This window comes from Lepisosteus oculatus, chromosome 9 (assembly GCF_040954835.1).
Source record: "Lepisosteus oculatus isolate fLepOcu1 chromosome 9, fLepOcu1.hap2, whole genome shotgun sequence".
NCBI classification, from domain to species: Eukaryota; Metazoa; Chordata; class Actinopteri; order Semionotiformes; family Lepisosteidae; genus Lepisosteus; species Lepisosteus oculatus.
Genome location: NC_090704.1, coordinates 36,497,610 through 36,516,872, shown reverse-complemented (window position 1 = coordinate 36,516,872; position 19,263 = coordinate 36,497,610). Strand labels below are relative to the sequence as shown.

The 19,263-nt window shown below is 36.8% G+C and overlaps 1 protein-coding gene across 2 annotated transcripts; it reads left to right on the top strand.

Annotated features, from left to right (window-relative positions):
- The first annotated feature begins 1,916 nt into the window (after positions 1-1,916).
- narf (nuclear prelamin A recognition factor) lies at positions 1,917-18,352 on the top strand. Of its 2 annotated transcripts, XM_069194488.1 has the most exons (13): positions 1,917-2,186; positions 2,639-2,711; positions 2,883-2,997; positions 5,863-5,943; positions 6,739-6,882; positions 8,519-8,651; positions 8,983-9,117; positions 10,284-10,402; positions 11,280-11,409; positions 12,050-12,122; positions 12,948-13,085; positions 13,701-13,858; positions 14,883-18,352. In XM_069194488.1, exons 3-13 carry the CDS (start codon positions 2,971-2,973, stop codon positions 15,122-15,124), a joined length of 1,380 nt encoding a protein of 459 aa, XP_069050589.1. In that variant the 5' UTR covers positions 1,917-2,186; positions 2,639-2,711; positions 2,883-2,970; the 3' UTR covers positions 15,125-18,352. The 2 variants fall into 2 exon arrangements, with proteins under 2 accessions (XP_069050589.1, XP_069050588.1); XM_069194487.1 differs by lacking the exon at positions 2,639-2,711.
- The last annotated feature ends 911 nt before the right edge of the window (positions 18,353-19,263 follow it).

Here is a 19,263-nt window from a genome sequence, read left to right as displayed (position 1 = left end):
AAGTATTTACCATTCCATTTTATTTCAGCTGTACTGTATGGCACTATGATTAGGATTCTGAGTAGTGTGTGAAATGGTTTCGTTAATGCTCTTCTTTAACCACAGTAAAATAGTGCATTTTTGTCTTGTAGAGACAGATCCCTTTTCACAAAATTCAACACAGTCCTGGATTTATTATCTAGCTGTAATCCAAACCATGAGACACATTCCCATCCTTTACATTAATACCTCCACAGTGTGTGGCCAGAGAAAATCACCTCAGAATGTCAGACCCTCCCTTTGGAAAGCAAGCAGCATGTACCTGGGTTCAACAGCCCACACAATCCCAAATGTTTTATGCTTACACTAGAGCAATGTTTTTTTTTAAAAGGTAAATCATCAAAAACAAAAATTAAGCACACATACTGTAAGTACAACTGCTTTTTTTCATGAGTCCCAGGAATTTTAAGGTATATTTAGACAAAGTGCAAGTGCAGTTCTTCATGCTTTCTTCCATTTAGAGAGAAATCAAAATATATTATTGTAAAAAAGTGTATTTTTTCATGTATTCTCTATTTTACTGTGAAATTAAACTAGATATATAATTCTATCTCTTTCTTTCTGTAGTTACAGTATGATACTGTATATTGTAGGTTTAAAGAACTGGGCTACTCCAAGAATTTTTTGTAATGGGTGCAAGAACGCATTTAGAGAACTAAAGATTAAGAGCCATTCCTCTGGTGGTCTCATTTCTATAGTTTCTATGGTTTGGAGACCACTGCAGCAAAATCTGTACCCTTGCTTATCTGCATTCATTGGAATATGGATAGCTGCAACAAAGTCCTTGTTGATGAAATTTCTTACACGCAGTTGTTGGCACATCTAAACAGTTATTGCTTTTTGGGAGGTGATATCTTTCAGGTCAGACTTTTTTCCACTATTTGTTTCACTGTTTGTTGTGCGTGGTCTTTCACACAATTTGGCCCTCCCAAATTCCATTCTGTTACACCCAATGAACTTCTGTTTCCATATTCCCCATAGTGTATTTCCAGATCATTAACGTCTTTACAACCTGGCAGATGGTCATACGATAAGGTATCCATTCATATATAACAATAGTTAAAAAGACAAAAACATGCTTTTAGAATTAAGATGCTGGATGCAGTACTTATTACACATACTATATACTATACTTACACATACAGTATGCGGTAATCATTACACATTTTTGTATCTGTGCGTTTGAAGGTGCTGCCACTGTTTGTACTCTGGGTTGTAAATTTAAGAGAAAAAGACAAAAGGGCACAAGCTACTGTTGTATAGACAAAATAATACACATTTACAGTATCTGCGAACTGGCTAATTTACGTTTTATCTAACTATCCATACTCAGAAAGCAGTTTATTCCTGGTAAGGTAAGTTTAGTCTAGAGAGATAAGGTTCACGATAGGACTACTGCACCTCCTGGATGTCTGTAGGCAGACTAGGACAATTTAGAGATCCAAGAACTGTGAGATACTATAGCAGAGCTACTGTAACTAACACGCCTTTGCCGGCCTATTATTTTTGTTATTACTATCAGTTGTATTGTTTTGTAGTTGTTTGTTTGCTTAGCGTGTCACTGAACTGCAGGTACAGACAGAAAAATACTTCTGATACGAGAACTATAATAACAAATGCAATCTATTGCAATAAAGGCAAAGTGCAATAATGCTAGCTAGGATTGAAAGGAAACCGCAAGTACCGCACGAAAATCCTATGATCATAGATCAGCTGCTTTAACTCGGCTTTAGTAACTAATATTACTCACGCAGAGTCTGAGATGTACTGTACTGGAGGACAATAGCGCCTGTACATATTATTAATGCCACCCACAGTGTGGTATGGTCTCTTTAAAAAGCATGGTGACGTGCACAGTGCGATCTGGACCATGACTTGCACACATGCGCCGTTGGTTTTGCAGAGGAGTTTTTTTTTCCCTGTGCGGTGGACGGGAGTCTGTTACGAAAGTGTTTTACTTCTATAAAGAGAATAGAAAGACACGGATAAGCTTCGAAAAATATCCAGTTTGTGAAGGGCGTCTTGGCTTGCACGCTGGATTGGTGAAGGCACAGGCACATGCGTATGACCACCCAGGTCTTTCGTGCAGACTACATTATGTGTTTCAGGGATTTTGACAAACGACATTTTAATACGAATATAAGCAGGTGAGTGGGTTAATTTATGTTTTGGTGGTTTTGAAATGGCATTACCTGTAAAGACACGTTTATGCCCCATGAACAGCTTTCAGGCATTTTCAAGCATTAAACACAAAGCAATTATGTCAAAACATCCAGTGAAGGACTATCATTACTCATTGTTTCTGCATGATGTCCGTGTTTATTCTGTCAACGCTGAATGGATTAAAGTTTTTTAAAGTCGAGTTATTATGCGTTTTGTGAAATGGGTACTTTCAGGTGGTAGTTTGCGGAAAACTAGAGTGTAGTAAATCTCTTAATTAAAGCAGTGAGAGTCCAATAATTATTGGTATTTGTAGCGTAGGGTCTATATAGGTAAGCTATTCATAACTTGGGGTATACAACAGGCCTTGCCAGTACGCAGTGAAAGTTATTTTGTGTGTTAACAGGCTACAGAAATAGTGTCTTTGTCCTATTTGCAGAGGGTGCAAGACGGAAAATAACCCAGTCTCGTTGTTGATTGGAGGGTTATTGCAAGTCAAACGATAGGACAGAGTGAGTGTCATTTACATCGGCACGCTTTACCATTCGTCCGACTCAGGCGTTCTGTATTGAGGAAAGCTGAGATGATACTGTAGTTAAACATGACAAGAGACGTCTTGCATAATTAAGGGTAGAGGTGAAGGACTTTAATTTTCACGTGAAAGTTGTTTTTATTTTTAACAGACATAACACGGGCTTTTAGCCTTTATACTGCACACAAATATTCGGTGCGAGAGGGGACCCGAGTCGGAGGGCGGAAAAACAGTCACAAATGAAGTGTGAGAACTGCACAAAGAAGGTAAGAAATTGGCCTGTGCTCTACTAGTCCTGTTTATGCGCTTGTCAGCTTAGTGGTTGGGTCGTTAACATTTTGTGTGGGTGTCCAAACCTATAAATGATCGAGGTTTATTATTAACTGATTATTCATTTTCAAACAGTTCAGTTATTCTAAACGTGGACACAGGGTTGTTCTAAATAATGTTACAAACAGTAATATGAAAGTAATGTGAAATAGGCAAGATCCTGGCTATTTCAACAAAATAGAAGCTTTAACATATATATATATATTTAGATATTTGTTCTGCTTTTAATAGTGAACTAAATAGTGGAGTAAATGTGGACTATTGTTTTAGGTTTGTCAGGAGGTTGCAGGTTTGAACAAAAGCTCTGCCACTGTTTCACTGTGTTTTGCTGAGCACGTCATTTAACCCCCTAGTGCTGATGTCCTTCTAGCTGAAGATAAAACCTTCTCCTTTTGTAATATGACATTGGTTTTATGTATTGTTCAGTTATCCTAACACAGAGGCTATAAACTGAGTGGCATAAAATGTCTGTGTGACCCCCTCTCCATTAACTTACTGTTTAACAGAGTACCCTTGTTTAAACTCAATACTTGTGTGTGTAGCTTTGCAGAAATTGCTTTGTACATTTTCTCCACCATTTCAGCACTAAAAACTTGGAAAGCACATTTATGCTTTATTATAGCACACATTCACAGAATATTTGCTTATATGGAATGTATGATCCCTGAAAAATTCCATCAGCTGTCAGTTTCATGAACTAGGCTTGGTTTGGGTTCCTGTTACACCCAGCCAAACAAAGCAGGTCTTTGCTTGTGTGGGTTTGAGAAGTGTATGACTTAACTCTCCTCAGCTATCAGGTTGTGATTTTGGATTTAAGCTGTATGTTTCTGATATTTTAGTTGATTGATCACTGGGTTGTACTTCATGTCTGCCTAGTAGATTGCTTGGGTCTCTTGATTGTCAGCTTTTTTTGATTTAATGAAAATCATTACCTCTTCGTAATGAAAACCAACTCTACTGCTTCCTGTTCTAAACAGTTTGACAGTTTTACTTTTTTTTTTGGAGGGCGAGATGCAAACACTGGGTCTTTCCAAATGTTTTTTTTTATCGTTAACATGTGGGAGTTTTGCTTCTGTTTTTTCTTTCAGGTTCTGATTTCCTAATTGTCGTGGGTTTATTTACATCATAACTAGGAATAGGTTTGAAGAATTTGTAATATGACCTCATATTTGGTTCTTTGGTTCTCCCTTCCTCCCTTCAGTTGCTTAGAGCCCCTATCTTGTCATGTTGTTTTTCTCAACAGTGAACCATGATGAAGAACCTGTTTTTTTTTTCACATTGTTTGAGACGTAAGGTAGCCTGGATTGCATTCACTCAGTTCTGTCAGTGATCAGGCTTAGCCGAATCACCTGGAGATTTGTTATTTGTTAAATCTACATCTGACTAGCCTGTGAGTCGTCAATGCCTGTAATGCTTCAGTGAGCAGGAGTTCAAAACTGAATATCATGGATGATGTTAGTGTTCGCTGTGTAGATAATACCTGCTCTAAGTGATGTTATTATTTTTAAATTTTTAATATCCTTTTGTTTCTGTGGTGGTGCTTCATTTGAAGATTGTGACTTTTTTTATAATGCCCGGGTACGCCATTTAGGGAAGGCAGGGGAAGTAGCTGCCTTCACCTTCCAAAGTTTTGTTATGTGATGTTGTTCAACACAAAACATATGTGGTTACTTTGTTATAATGTTATAAACACAAATGCAAAATGCATGAATGTTTCAGTCCTGTGGCATGTTTTGATCTTCACCTCCCAAAAAAAGTTTGTCATCCTCTCCTCCATTTTTGATTCTGTTGTCTGCCAAAAATTTTCACTTTTTTCTGCTATTGACACATTTTTCACCCTTTTGATTAATAATTTACTAACCTTCCATTACCACTTCAAATTCACTTCTTCAGTTCACTTATTTCTGTGAAAGCATTGAAATTGCATCTTGTGTTGGATATAGTAACCTCAATATTTTTCTTTTGAGGTTTCTAATGATTGTTTATAAAGCATAAATATGACTTTGTTAATTTTCTGTAATTTTGGATTAAGAATCCCCAGTAAATCCCTTACCCTGTAACTCATAAACATGTAGAAACTTGTATTCCTTTGGGTTCTATACTGAATAACATATTTATGGGAATTCTGTGAAGTCATAGCTTGTGGAAGAAGTTTTTTTTTTTTAAAGAAAACAATTGTGCTTACACCCGAAGAAGGCTTCACAGCCAAAACGTTGTTTTCTTTCTTCTTTCAGCATGGAATAAACCTATTACTTGTCATTTTCTCATCTCGCATAAATAGGGTAATGCAGCAAAGTAAATCTCATACATTTTTGCTTACATGGTTATTGGATTTTAATTTTCTTTTAAACAACAAATGAGACACAGCATCGGTTTAAAATTGACCAAATTTATGATTATTTTGAGTGTGTATATGAAAACATGTGGTTCATCAGTATCTTAACATAAATGATCACATTTCACAACAATATATGTCCAATGGAAGAAACCACCACATTGACAGAATATCCATCGATACATTTTCTATCTGCTTTGTCCATTTCAGGGTAACAGGGGAGTCTAAGCCAAACATGGCAAGCAATGGATACAAAGTAATTGAATAAGAAATAAAAACTTTCCTTGCTACATTCCACAGTATTTTGCATATAATTTTTATGAAAATAAAAACTCTTGTGAAGGTCATTTGACATTTAAATGCCCGATGTGCTGTTGTGCAGTGCTCTTGTCATATTTTCAAAAAAGAGGATAATAAAGGTGAAAACCTAAGTGGCTAATGATTTTGTTTGTTAAATATTGTACAGGAATGCAGCAAGAAACAGCCAGGTGGTGAATACCAAAGTTCATCAAGCAACTCTGTGGGGAAGACAGAAGAAAATGCGGAGGTAATGCTTAAAGGGAACTTTTTTGTGAAGCTGATGTTTTCTTAATTTTAAATGTTCAAGAAGAGAACTAAATAGAACAGAGAACAAAATTACATTGATGCTTTTTTTCCCAGCAGAAACTGCCTTTCAAAAGCTTGTCTATTTAGTGCTTAGTCTTGGATTCCCATAGTGTGAATATTACTTGAGGAGGATGATAGGGGGGTGAAAAGATAAAAGCCAGACCTCAGATGAAAATCATTACGTAAGTCAAAGTTTGGACATGTGTGAGATCACTAGCAAACAGCTGACTTTTTTCCATATGTCCCACTAATTAGTTATGGTAGGGATCATTAAAGAGTCTGGGGTTTGGGAGGAGAAAGCAAAAGTTCTGCTTCTATCCATGATTTAACATGCAGTAGTTTTAATTATAAAAGGATTTCTACGAACAACAAAAGATATTTTGAATAGAATTGTGAACTTATTGTATGTTTTAAAGACTTATAGAAGTAAAGAAGTATAAAGAATATAATTAAATAGTATATAGTGTATATAATAGTACAGTATATAGAAGAAAGAAGTATTCCTGGATTGAAGTCAAGGCAGGATCCTTTCATCTCACACTCCACTGTGTCTTTGTTATGGCATACTGTATGTACTGTATTTGCTAGGAGAGTTGTCTCTCTTCCTCTTATACCTTACATTTCATTGTTTTATAAGTTCACGTGAAAATCAGTTTTATAAGTTCTCTTTCAGTTAAAATGTATTTTTTACCTCCTAAAAAGACTGCCTACTCACTGTGCCTGCCTTTGTTTGCAGCTGAGTGAGTTCCACAAACTAGTCAGCGAGAGAGTGTTTCTTAGTGACTGTCTGGCTTGTGATCGGTGCATTACAGAACAGGAGCGCCACAGGATATCTCAGCAGAACCTTAAGGAATTCTCCCGGGTTCTAGGCCTTAACAAGGTATTGTGTTTTTCACTTTAAAGGAGAATGGCATAGGAACAGCTCTGAACCAAGAAGATTTAGGATTTTAGTGCAGGAACTACAGTACATTCCTCTTTGCTGTCTATTAATATATACAGTATGTTGACGTAGGGCCTCAAGGATTTTAGTTAACCTTTTGTTCAGTTAATACATTCAGGGTGTTATACTCCAGGTTATGTGGAGTAAGTAATACAACATGTTATTCACAGGAAGAAACAACAATGTAGTATCATGTTTATTGGTTATATCTTGACACCTGTAAGTTTAAAGTCCAGCACACTGCAGATGAAAAACACATTAGGTTTCAGTTCTTAATAAAATATTTTTCAGCAAGACTGCTCATTGTCTGATGGCACACAGAGATACTAAAGGCTTGCTTTAGATGTGTCCATTGTTGAGACATATGCAAGCTCTGAAGCTTCAGGTGGAACAGGTTTTGGAAAAGGGAATTTCCCTACCAAGTATGAATGATGTCATACAAACAAAACCTCCAAGGACAAACCCAGTATTAAGTTGCAGCTCCTACAATTTTGACATATCAAAAGTACATTTCCTGTTTTTTCTGGATGTGAAAGAGAAGAAAAGTAGTAGGCATGCTATTTGTTTGTAACACTATGTGGTAACTTTACTTATTTACAGTTTTGGGAATTTTCGCCTTTTTAAGCACTTAAAGAAGATTTTTACACTTTGAGAAAGTTGATTGTCCATTAAGTGGATTTTTGTAAACAAAGTTTCTTATCCTAACTTGATTAACATATTGCAACTCATTAACAAGATTTTGGGGGTGCAGAACCTTCCTGGGTGAGTAATTGCCTTAATATCACACCAGGAGTGTCGCATTTTACTTCTACTACATACTTACATACATACTTCATACTTTTTCTTTACTTGGCAGTAATATCATAAAATGTGCCTCCTCATATCTATCAATAAGGTGGCATTAAGAAGCTGAAATTAAGCAGGAATTTCTCTTGATCACGGAAGGGATATATTTGTGGAATATACAGCCTTGTCAAAGTATATGATTTAATGTTGAGCGTGAGGTCTGTACCATGGTGCAGTTATTACGTTTTTTTTTTAAATGGTGCAGGTATTGTATAATTTGTAGTGTTGTCTTTTCTTACCAGTCTATCAATTACAGAATACAGAGATGTAATGTATAGAACTCTGCTCATAGAAAAAAGCCCCAAAAAATGCACACCTCTCTCCTGTGTCACTGATTTTATAGGAGCGTCCTACAGTATATGGCTAACAATTGACCTGCTACTCATGAGCAAAGCGTTGAATAGCATAGTACTCCAAAAACTAGCTATATACATGGAATTTCTACTTTCTCTGATTGTGAACATCTACAGTAAATGAAAAATGCAGGATCTCATAGTTAGGGACCAAAGTTGAATGATGACCAGTCTAAATGTGTTCCTAAAGGCAACTCTGAAACCATGTTGAAATCCAGATTTCATGGCCATTCTGTTGTCAACACTTTTCTGCTGTGACTTCCATAAATTTGTTGTTAGTAGAAAATTGTCATAATTACTTAGAAATACAGGTGCTGTATAAGCTTTTGCATCAGTGAACCATTAATTTAATATTTTTTTCTTTGTTTTTCCTACAGAAATGTGATACCTCAAAACACAAAGTGCTGGTAGTCTCCCTTTGCCCTCAGTCTCTGCCTTTCTTTGCTGCCAAATTCAACCTCGGCATTCCTGATTCCACCAGGAAGCTTTGTGGATTTTTGAAGAGTCAAGGTACATCTAAGTAATATTCTAACTGTACTTACACTGTCCTATCTAAGAATATGAGGAATATTGGCCTGTTTTTCTGACAGGGCAGGAAAATGTAGTCCAGTGACTGTTTGTTTACTACCTACACCCATAAACTGAATTCGTATAGATTAACTTTGTTTTAGTTCAGTTTTTCTTTCTTTACCTACAGCATGGGATATTCCATGTCATTGTTCTTGAAGCGTATCTGGCATGTTGATAGAGTTTTTTAAAGATTAATGTCACACAGACTCACACTAAAGTGTTACCCAGAGGTGCTTGTGCATCTTCAGTCAAAGCCTGTGTTCTCTGCCAGGGGTGCACCATGTGTTTGATGCCACCCTGGCGGCTGACTTCAGCCTCTTGGAGAGCCAGAGGGAGTTTGTCCAGCGGTACCGGAGGAGGAACCAAGACCAGCAGGCTCTGCCTATGTTCACCTCTGCCTGCCCAGGTGAGAGTCCCTGTCCCATCCTCGCATACACGGCAGCTCATGACTCCTTTTTTACCTCACTCACAGAGTGAGTGATATTGGAGTTGTAGGTATGTAATATGAAAGAGTACCAGATCACAAGTAAGTATTCTCTGGAGATATATCCTGATTACTGCTTATACATTTAGCTACGTAAAGTCCAACTTTTAAACCACTTGTAAACTTGGTACTGATTTTTATCTTCTCTTCCATCTTTCTAAAACTGTGCTTTGTACATAAACATATTATACACATTTGTGTTTACATGCAGTAAAGCAGTAAAAATTAAGCTTTGTACATGATTTACAACTTTATTTTTAAATTTATTTTGCAGTGCAGTTACAAATATACAAATATATTCTAAAAATAAAGAACATTTTACACAGTGTTTAAGTCTTGAATGTTGTATAGGATAAAAGTTTCTGGATACAGAATGTTGTGGATCATAGGCTGCACACATTTGTGTGTAGAACTTCTTCAGTCATCAGAGTACTGATGGAGGAGTCAACGTCCCATAGTAATAATATAAATATAACTATAAATATCAGTTTTTAACATGCAGTTGATTTCTGTGCTTTGAAATGTGTTGTGCCTTGAAGTTGTATTGCTCAAATAATCAGTAGTCTTGTCAAAACATATACTAGAATTGTCGCTTCCGCAAAGCTGCGATACATTATAAAATAAAGTATTATGACTAGTATTGGTAATAACGATGCTAATCATTATACTGTATGTAATAACTTATCTGTTTAGTTGTAAGATCCATGGAAACATTAAACTTGTAAGTATGTGTCCCAGTTGATAACCTGCCGACACAATTAATCTGGGAGTGATTGTTTAAAGCAGAGTGAAGACTCAGATACCTTAAGAAAACCCTAAAGTCTCATGACGGTATACAGTAGCATTTCAAATGAAATAATGCAGTCAGAACATTATACAAAGAGGGCTTTCAATGTTAAGCAAGAGATTCATGTGATCTGACTTAGTCATAGAGTTAAAGGACATTCTAATTAAAATTAACACCAGTGCAGCCAGATTATAGGGGATAATAAGCTCAAGCCATTGCTTTGATTTTCGTGGAAATGGCATGAATGAGGTGCTGTGTGAGGTGTTCTGAGACCAGACTGACGGTGACCTTTTGTTCTCAGGGTGGATCCGCTATGCAGAGCGTGTTTTGGGTAGCCTTGTGACCCCACACATCTGCACCTCCAAATCCCCCCAGCAGATAATGGGCTCTCTGGTCAAGGACTATTTCACCAAACAGCAGGTGAGCATCATCACAATCATAATAGCTAGCTCCTTTTTTACAGCCTTAAGGATGAGTGAAATTATTAGTTTGTAAGTGAATTCATGTAATATGTTACATTTGGTTTTAAATATCAATTTAATAAAAGAGGAAGTGTATAAATATTTGTACCATTGTTAATATCTTAACAATAATGTATCTGCATACATCGTCAAAAAATATTAATCATGACAGAGTACTTAAGCCATTAGGAGATTCATCACGTCAGAAAAAACACATAGCATTGAGGATACTGTTTCCCATGTTAATATTGTCACTCAAGGGCCTGTCTTGGCTAATTAACTGGTTAGCCTTAAAACCTTCTTTTGTTGAATGTTTAAAATTTTGGGGAGTGTTCAAGCTTCTATGCGTTTTACATTAGTCCTTAGTTAATCCATTAATAAGTTCTTAAGCTTTCCCAAGTGTTTATTTCATCTAAAACCTAGGTTTACATTTTATTTAATAAATCGTCAGAGAAAAATAGATGCATCATGCATTTTGCATTAGCACAAGAAGTGATTGGATGACTTTCCAAACGCTTTTGTTTTAATGTATTCACTAAACTAGCTAGTATTGTTAACATTGAATAAACTACTTGAGTGCTACCACAACTACAGGGCTATTCTCAGTTCCTAAAATATATTTCTAAATTGATATTAAGGTGTTTTTTTTTCAGTTTGTGAATAGTTCACATTCAAAAGGAAACAAGAACCTTATGGATTGAAGTGAGTCTTCTTTCGTGGAAATCCTGAAAACCCTAAATTGCAGCCACAGAACTCAAACCTCCTGCTTCTTCTGTAAAAAGGCTCCCAGGCTTTATCTGTCTCTTGACAAGGGAGTGTTTGATGCTGTTTTTCAGAAGCTCTCCCCAGATAAAGTGTACCATGTGGTGGTGGCACCCTGCTTTGATAAGAAGTTGGAGGCTTTGCGGGAGGAGTTCTACAACAGCCTGCTGGAAAGCCAAGATGTAGACTGTGTTGTCACCTCAGGTCAGTGCTAGATTGACCCCTTAACACACTTCAGGATACTCACCAGACACACTATCTAGGGGTGGTGACTGAAGTGTTGAGTGGCTGACTTTACATATTGTAAGCTTTTAACTATTATTTGTAATTCACTATGCAAACACTGAAAAGAGACTGTAGACTTCTGTTTAGTTTCACGCCTTTAGTACTGTATATACTGTATGTTAATATATATCAAGTAGATAATAAAACGAGCACATCTTAGGAGGCATTGACACCATTGTATTCAGTCCTGTAATGCAGATGCCTTATATCCACACATATGTTGAACAGGAGGTGTTAAAAATTGGTTTTGCTGTATTTGGGTTCTCACAGTAGGTGTGAGAAAGTATTTCACTCTTTAAGTCTGCTTCACCAGGCAAAGTACATGTACAGTATACCATGTTTAAAGAACCTTAATAGAGTGAAATGGCTTTCTGTGGCTGCTTGTCTTGATTAAATGTATAGAAAGCAGACTGAAATGATTGTCCTGCCTAACATTGTGAAATTAACATAATTAAGCCATCTTTCCCATGTTTAATACAGAAATTCATTATTCATCTATATGAAATCTATCTGTTCTGAGGTACTCGGAATATTATAACAGCGCTTTTTTGTGTTTCAGGGGAAATCATGCTCATGATGGAGGAGCAAAAGGTTTCAATTGAGAGCTTGGATTCCATTCCTTTAGATCATGTGTAAGTTCTTGCAGCTCTGTGAAAAGTAGTTAGTTAAACTGAAAACAGTATATAGTCTCTACTTAAATTATTACCCAAATGTAAGCATTAGCTCAAAACCTAACCAAATGCCTAACCAAAGCTTGACCAAATTTGTTAGTTATCCTATTAAAAAATGTTTACACAGTTTAAACACATTAAATTTATAGTGTAGCATTTATGGAACGATTCATGTGGGCAAGGAGAATTGAGGAGCAACTCCTACAATTATTGGCACTTTCAAAACAAAGCACGTGGGACAGCTGAGCATCATGTGTATTCCTCTGTGGATCGATGCGTTCAGTTGTGTTACTCCACCATGCAAAACGTAAACATGTCGGGGATGGAATCGCATATAAGCCAACACGAGTTTCCTTTTATACAGACAACTGTCCCCAATTTACCAATCGCATATGAGCCAATTCGCGTTTTAGAAACTCATGTAATAGCAGAGATCAGTGTAATTGTTCTTCATTTTGCTTGAAGTTGATTTAAGTGGTGTAAATGAAGTGGTGAATGGGAAAGGGTAATAAATCCAGGCTTGCTAAGATGTATTGTGGTCTCCCCAGTGTTCCATAGCTCAACTATTTGAGCCCTGGTATTTAATAAGTTGCTTGAAACTATAAGGTTTCTGCTGAGAGTGAACTCTGCACAGATCCTTCCCTGTCACCTTTCGTTTTCATAAAGAGGATTGGCAAACACCCTTGTGTGCTATTTAGAGCCAAGTCAGGAAGACAGTAATCTGAAATTAGTTTATAAGTCAAGATAAGATTTTAGTGTGTGATGAAATCTGCTCTTTGTTTCCAGGTTTGGGGAGACAGAGGAAGTCGATATTGTTCGGCATGAAGGGAGGGGAGCAGAGGGATTTCTGGAACACATCTTCAAATATGCAGCCAAAGAGCTCTTTGGACTGGATGTCGAGGAAATAGTTTATAAGACTCTGAAGTGAGTGCTTTGGGTCTGTGTCTGTTTGGGTCTTCTGGAATGCTCACCATATAAAGACTCCCTGTACTAAGGAATAAAGTTGTTGGCTACATTTACCAAATCTGAATGTGACACTCATCATCAAATGGTTTTACAATCGTTCTCTGGTTGTAAGTTATTCCAAAGTGGGTTACATACATACCTTCTAAAAACTATAAATTGGCATTTATAATATCTTCAGATCAACTAGAAGAGACTTGTTTGCCTATTGTATATAAGCATTAAAAAATATTTTTTAAGCATATTGTATGCAGCAATGAAAGTGAACTATTTTTATTTGGAATATAAATTATTTAGTTCCCAAAATTAAAAGCCCTTAAAACAAAAAATGTGTGTTGTATTCAGGTTAAACTGTGAATTTATATCAGGGTTTTGTTGTTTTTATTTATGAAAGTGAGGGAAGTCTGACATAGATAAATAAGCCTTACCATTGCAGGGACTGCAGGTATATTGCAGGTATATTAATTTGAACTTTTACACAATAATCTGTACACAGGAACACAACAGAACATTGAACAGTTTTTCCTAAAATGTGTGAATTAATTCCTCATGCTCTACTCCTTTCTTGCCTCTCAGGAACCGGGACTTCCAGGAGGTGACACTGGAGAAGGATGGAGAAACACTCTTACAGTTTGCTGCTGTATATGGCTTCAGAAATATACAGAACATGATTCAAAAGCTCAAGAAAGGAAAGTTCCCTTACCAGTTGGTGGAGGTGCTTTCCTGTCCAGGAGGCAAGTAATTCAAACCTAATGTTTCAAAGAGTATGGGTTTTCACAGGTCTGGTCCACAGTCTTCCATTGTCTCATCTGTTATTCTTAAAAGATTACTGTGATTAATTTGTAAATTCTTAGGTTTATAAAATCCTTTTATTTAACTTTAGGTTTAACTCAGTGTTTTTAAATTTCCATCTTTTAGTAAATTGGATGTGGTCATAAGATAAAGGTGCAGTTTCTATTTGAATAATAACTGCTATGGATTATCAAGCTGACTTTTGAAAGAGCAGGTTATTTGTTGAATCATCAGTTTTCATAGAAAAGTGTACAAAATATATACAAATGGCTAAAGTGGAAGGTACACACTAGAAATATGTACCATAAACCTCCTTGTAGTTCAACACAGTAACAGAGTAACCTCAGAAGTTCAAAAGAGAAGGTACATTTGGCTTCTCTTATAGGTTAAACAATTTCTATAACTCAGTGAAAGCAGGCTTTCTCTTTTGGTTAGAGGCCTTCCAAGTTGACAGAGACAGCGGACACTTTTGTAACACCAACTCTTATGGTATCTTATGACCACCATGTGCTGTCATGTCATATGTATCAATAAGGCCAACATATTTTATAGATGTACTGTATAATTCCCTTACATAGAAATATGTATGCAATAGAAAATCTGTTCATTGCAGAATATTGTTTTTGTCTCTTCATTTTGTGTCGGCACTTAGGAGAGAAAATGCAAATTTGTGCTGCGGACTCTGCAATATTTTCAGGTTCAAAGATAGTATTAATCTCAACAGAAGTGAAAGGGACTTGTATAGAAGAATATTAATATGAAATGCAAGTGCTCCCTGGTTTGATGTTTATAACCAGTCAAACCTGAAGAAGCATTCACACACCTGAAGAAGGCTCCACTGCCAAAAAGTTGTCTCTTTTCCTTTCAGCATGGAATAAACCTTAATCTGTTCCATAAGCAGTCATGCTTGTCTTGGGTTACGTTAGTGGAGCTGCAGTTAACGTTCTGCGTATCTTGGTCTGCCAGGCTGTCTGAATGGGAAAGGCCAGGCGCAGCTGGAAAGCGGGAAACCGGACCGGGCATTGCTGCAGCAGATGGAGGAGGTGTACACCAGCCTGCCAATGAGGTTACCAGAGACTAGCCCCCAGGTGCACAGGCTCTACCAGGACTGGCTGGAGGGAGCTGACTCCCCCAGGGCTCGGCAGGTCCTTCACACGCAATACAGGCCAGAGAACCAGGCGGCCAGCTCGCCGGACTACAAGTGGTAGCCTGGCCCTCTCTCCCTGATCAGTAAATCTCCGACTTTCATGACACAGCCACGCAGCTTCTTCATCCAGATATGAGGGAATTTAATTTGGATTCTTCTTTCTTTAATTCACACTCGCCAATTATGTCCCCCATTTATACATTTTTATATTCATATATATTAATATGATTTGTCCCGGCAGCAGTGCACGGGGCTTAGAAAATCACACACACACACGTTCTCTGAGACTGGTGTGGGAGATCTTGGCACTTCCATTGTGTTCTGCTACAGGGCTTTGACCTAGCTTGTGTTTCATCCGTTTAATTAACCCTTAATTGTTCCAGTGATCCTGGTGCTGTGGATTGCTTAAACACTTGAGGGTCGATGAAAGGAAATAAAATGTAGATTAGAACAGGTGCGTCAGGGTTGCCAGATCCAAATTAGGGCAGTGGAACCCTCATTTCATGCTTTGGTTAACTGAAAGAAATTTCCAGACACTTGCATCAATTCTTGAAAATATTTTACAGCTAATGATCCCATAATCCAGTGCATTATTTAATTTAGTTTGACGTTCTAGTGAAATTAATTTAAGGGAAATTCTAGCGCATTTTTACTGGAAGTGAACTGAAGGTTAAAAGGGAGTGAGGAACCAAAAGGCTTTGTGGTCTTGCATGAACCAGCTGACTCCTCTACACTGGACAGCCTCCTGCCTGAGGTGTAATTTTTGGGCCTTTTTTGTTAAGCAGTTTTAGGAAAGCAAACCTATTTTGTGTTTTGTTTTTGTTTTAAATGTTCCAAAAAAGTAGAGCAGTAGACGTTCTTTCTATTTACTAGACCTTTGTTTTAAATGTTTTAGGTAGTTTTAAACTGCTTGTTGCATCTTGACAGCTGTAGCAGCAATGTGCTCAAGCTGCCTCCCTCATATCTTTTTCCTTTCTGAAGCTCGACTCAATGGCTGCCGTTTTAGAGTGTTCTTTAAAAGTGAAAATCCAATGGAAAATTTTAACAACTAATTCATGAATGTTTTGTGTATGGCTATCCATACTCTCTACCATTTCTGCAAAATATTTTGTCACGATGAATGATTTAGAAATAACCTTTTGGTGCTATGATCAATTTTCACACTACAGAGAGAACAGTGAAACAGCTGCCATTAAGTTTGCTCTGCTTTACATTTTCCCTGTATTAGTAGTTTTGTTAGACCTATTCTGCCACTCAGTTCCAGTGCAGACAGAAGCAGACACCATGCTTAGCATTGCATAGATGTCTTCAGCGGCAAAGAACTTAACCATAGCTTTCACGACAGATTTATTTGAATAAATTTGATATCACCAATGAGGTTGAGGGATTATTTTGATCTTATACGGTGGAATGAGCCTCTTCTCCAATAAGCATTGATCATCTCGTACTGGGCTGCACGGTCTACAGTGAAGGCAAGTGGCTCAGAGGATTCTGTGGTAAGGCTTGAAATCACACAACCTTCAGGTCTAAATTTGGGTATGTACTGTATATATATATAAGACTATATATATATATTATAACAAAAAGAAGACTGGAAAAAATATGATTATCCTGTCTTAACCTTTGTCATCAGAGCCCTTTCTGCATATTACAAATGGATTGCTAGTTGATACAGAATGACAGAAGTGTCAATGGTTTAGACATTTAAATGTTAAAAACAAAATCTAGTCCTGCTGTGAAACAAACCTCAGAACTTTTTGGTAAGTTTAATAAATTCACAAAGTGTTTTTCCATCTCTGTACTTCTGATGGTCACTGTGTGCAGTGGACACTCACATGAAAGTACCAGAGCATACTAATATTCCAGATCTTTTTCTATGTAGTTGGGCACAGTGTCAAAATTAAGACCTGGATACTCTCTTTATTGATTTCATAAAACAGAATTATGCATATTTCTGACTTCATCAAACATGCACATTGTACCTGCATGGGGAAAGGTGGAAAGTAAGGATGTCCAATCCTCTGTGATAAACATTGTTTTTTTTACATCTGTTGGTCTTTAAAATAGTTACTGTAATGTCAACAAATTTTGCAAAACCACAACCACAAAACTAAATAGAACATCTGCACTGACATCATGTTCTCTAATTGACTTTCTCTTATATCAGCTGTCGGCTGGCTGAATACACCAGAAAGCAAAAAGGATTGTTAAACATATGTGGAAACAGTGCTGCTGTGCTCACACCTATTAGTATTTCACCTGTAATCACTTGGTGTGAGTGTGTGCGTGTCTGTTTACTGTGTCACCTATGATGGACTGGAGTCCTGTCCAGGGTGTATCCTGCCTTACACCTGTTGCTTGCCTAGATAGGTTCTGGATCCCCCGTGACGCTGAAGTGGATGGGTGGATAGATGTCCTTGTTTATTAGTTAGGAGACACATCAGTTTGTTTAATTTCTTCCCGCAAAATGTTTAACACATTCTCCACCCATGCTTTCCTTTCCACTTGAATAATACAGCACAGCAGTGGGGTCCAGTTGGACATGAACCTTACAAATAACAAGAAGAAAGAAATATTTTAGAAGTCGGAGCAAGGATTTTAAAATAATTTCTTCCCATGATTTGATAATAAAATGATTGCAATGCCTTGCAAATTATTCAGATTTAATCAGCAGTAAATCCCTTTAGTCAGTGTTGATCGCACACTCTTGCAACACAATCCAGGTTGAATAGCACAGCTGTCCTCAGTAACTCCCATTTAATTTGGTTTGTGTTGCCAGAAGAGGACAGGGACATTTGGTTTTCCTTTTCCCTTGAATAATCCATTACAACAATGAGGTCCAGATGGATGTGAACCATACAAATAACAGGAAGAAAGAAATATTTTAGAAGTGGTAGCAAGGATTTTTAAAATGTCCTCATTTGAGCACAGCTAATATTTTAATATGTCTGGATTGGGTGCTCCCTGGAATGTTCAGCATTTCTAAACGTCAAAGTCCTCCCATAAATTTAAAATTGTTCCCTAAGCATACTTTATAGGAATCTTTGAAAAACAGATTGCGATGACAGATATTTCTTACAATGTTTAAACTTAAAGATTTCAGTGAAGCAGAATTTTACCTGAAACTTGGTATTACGTACTTGTCCCTTTTATCATGTCTGAATTCTGACTCAAATACTGCAAATGTGAGCCAAAACAGTCCAAAAATACAATGTTTGTTCATCTTAAACTTGGTGCTTCATTAATTGCCTATAATCTTGAAATTATAATAAACATATCAGAAGATGAATTTGAGTGTGTCTGGTCATGTTGCTTAATCAGTTTCTTGAATTTCAGTTTTCTATTTTGCTTTTGAGTCTGCCTTATGTCTGTAAAGAAGAACAACGCTATCTTAACTGGAATTTTAAGAAATAGTGTGTCAAAGGATTGAAAACTTAAATCTCACAGTGGTCAGTGTAATCTGCCCCAATTTATTTTAAATCACTTGTATTATTTATGCAAATGAAAAATTACTTTTAATAATGTTTGTAGTAGAATATCAGGCCATTATTCATATATTCTTAATATTATTAATTAACATGACTTATAATATATTTTGGGTACTGTGTGAAGCTGTGATGAAAATCAATACTTTGAAACAATTTTTCAAGAATTTTAAAAATTACTCACATCTATGAGTTGTATCATTCTTTACTATTACTATAGCTGATGGCTCTAAAAGTGTTTATATTTAACAATTCTTCTTTGATTAACCATTAGAGCCTTTAAAATATACTGCAAAGGAACAAGTAATAGGTTTATTCCATGCTGAAAAAAAAGAAGAAAGAGAACACAACGTTTCGGCCGTGGAGCCTTCTTCAGGAAGCCTTCCGGAAGAAGGCTCCACGGCTGAAACGTTGTGTTCTTTCTTCTTTTTTTCAGCATGGAATAAGGCTCCACGGCCGAAACGTTGTGTTCTCTTTCTTCTTTTTTTTCAGTATGGAATAAACCTATTACTTGTTCCTTTGCAGCGTGCGCATGCTGACGCAGCTACCCACCTGATTTAAAATATACTGTCATGTTTACCTATTCAGGAAATCTGAAGCCAAAAAATCAACACCACTAGGACACCATTCATATACCGTATATTGATAAATACATTGATAAGTATTAGACATTCTACAAGCATATGGTTTGGACATTTCCCCATTTTTTTGGTAT

Coding starts and splice junctions, on each gene's coding strand:
- narf (XM_069194487.1), top strand. CDS start 2,971: ATGAAGTGTGAGAACTGCACAAAGAAG. Junction 8,652..8,982: donor TGGATTTTTGAAGAGTCAAG/GTACATCTAAGT, acceptor GTTCTCTGCCAG/GGGTGCACCATGTGTTTGAT. Junction 13,086..13,700: donor ATAGTTTATAAGACTCTGAA/GTGAGTGCTTTG, acceptor CTTGCCTCTCAG/GAACCGGGACTTCCAGGAGG.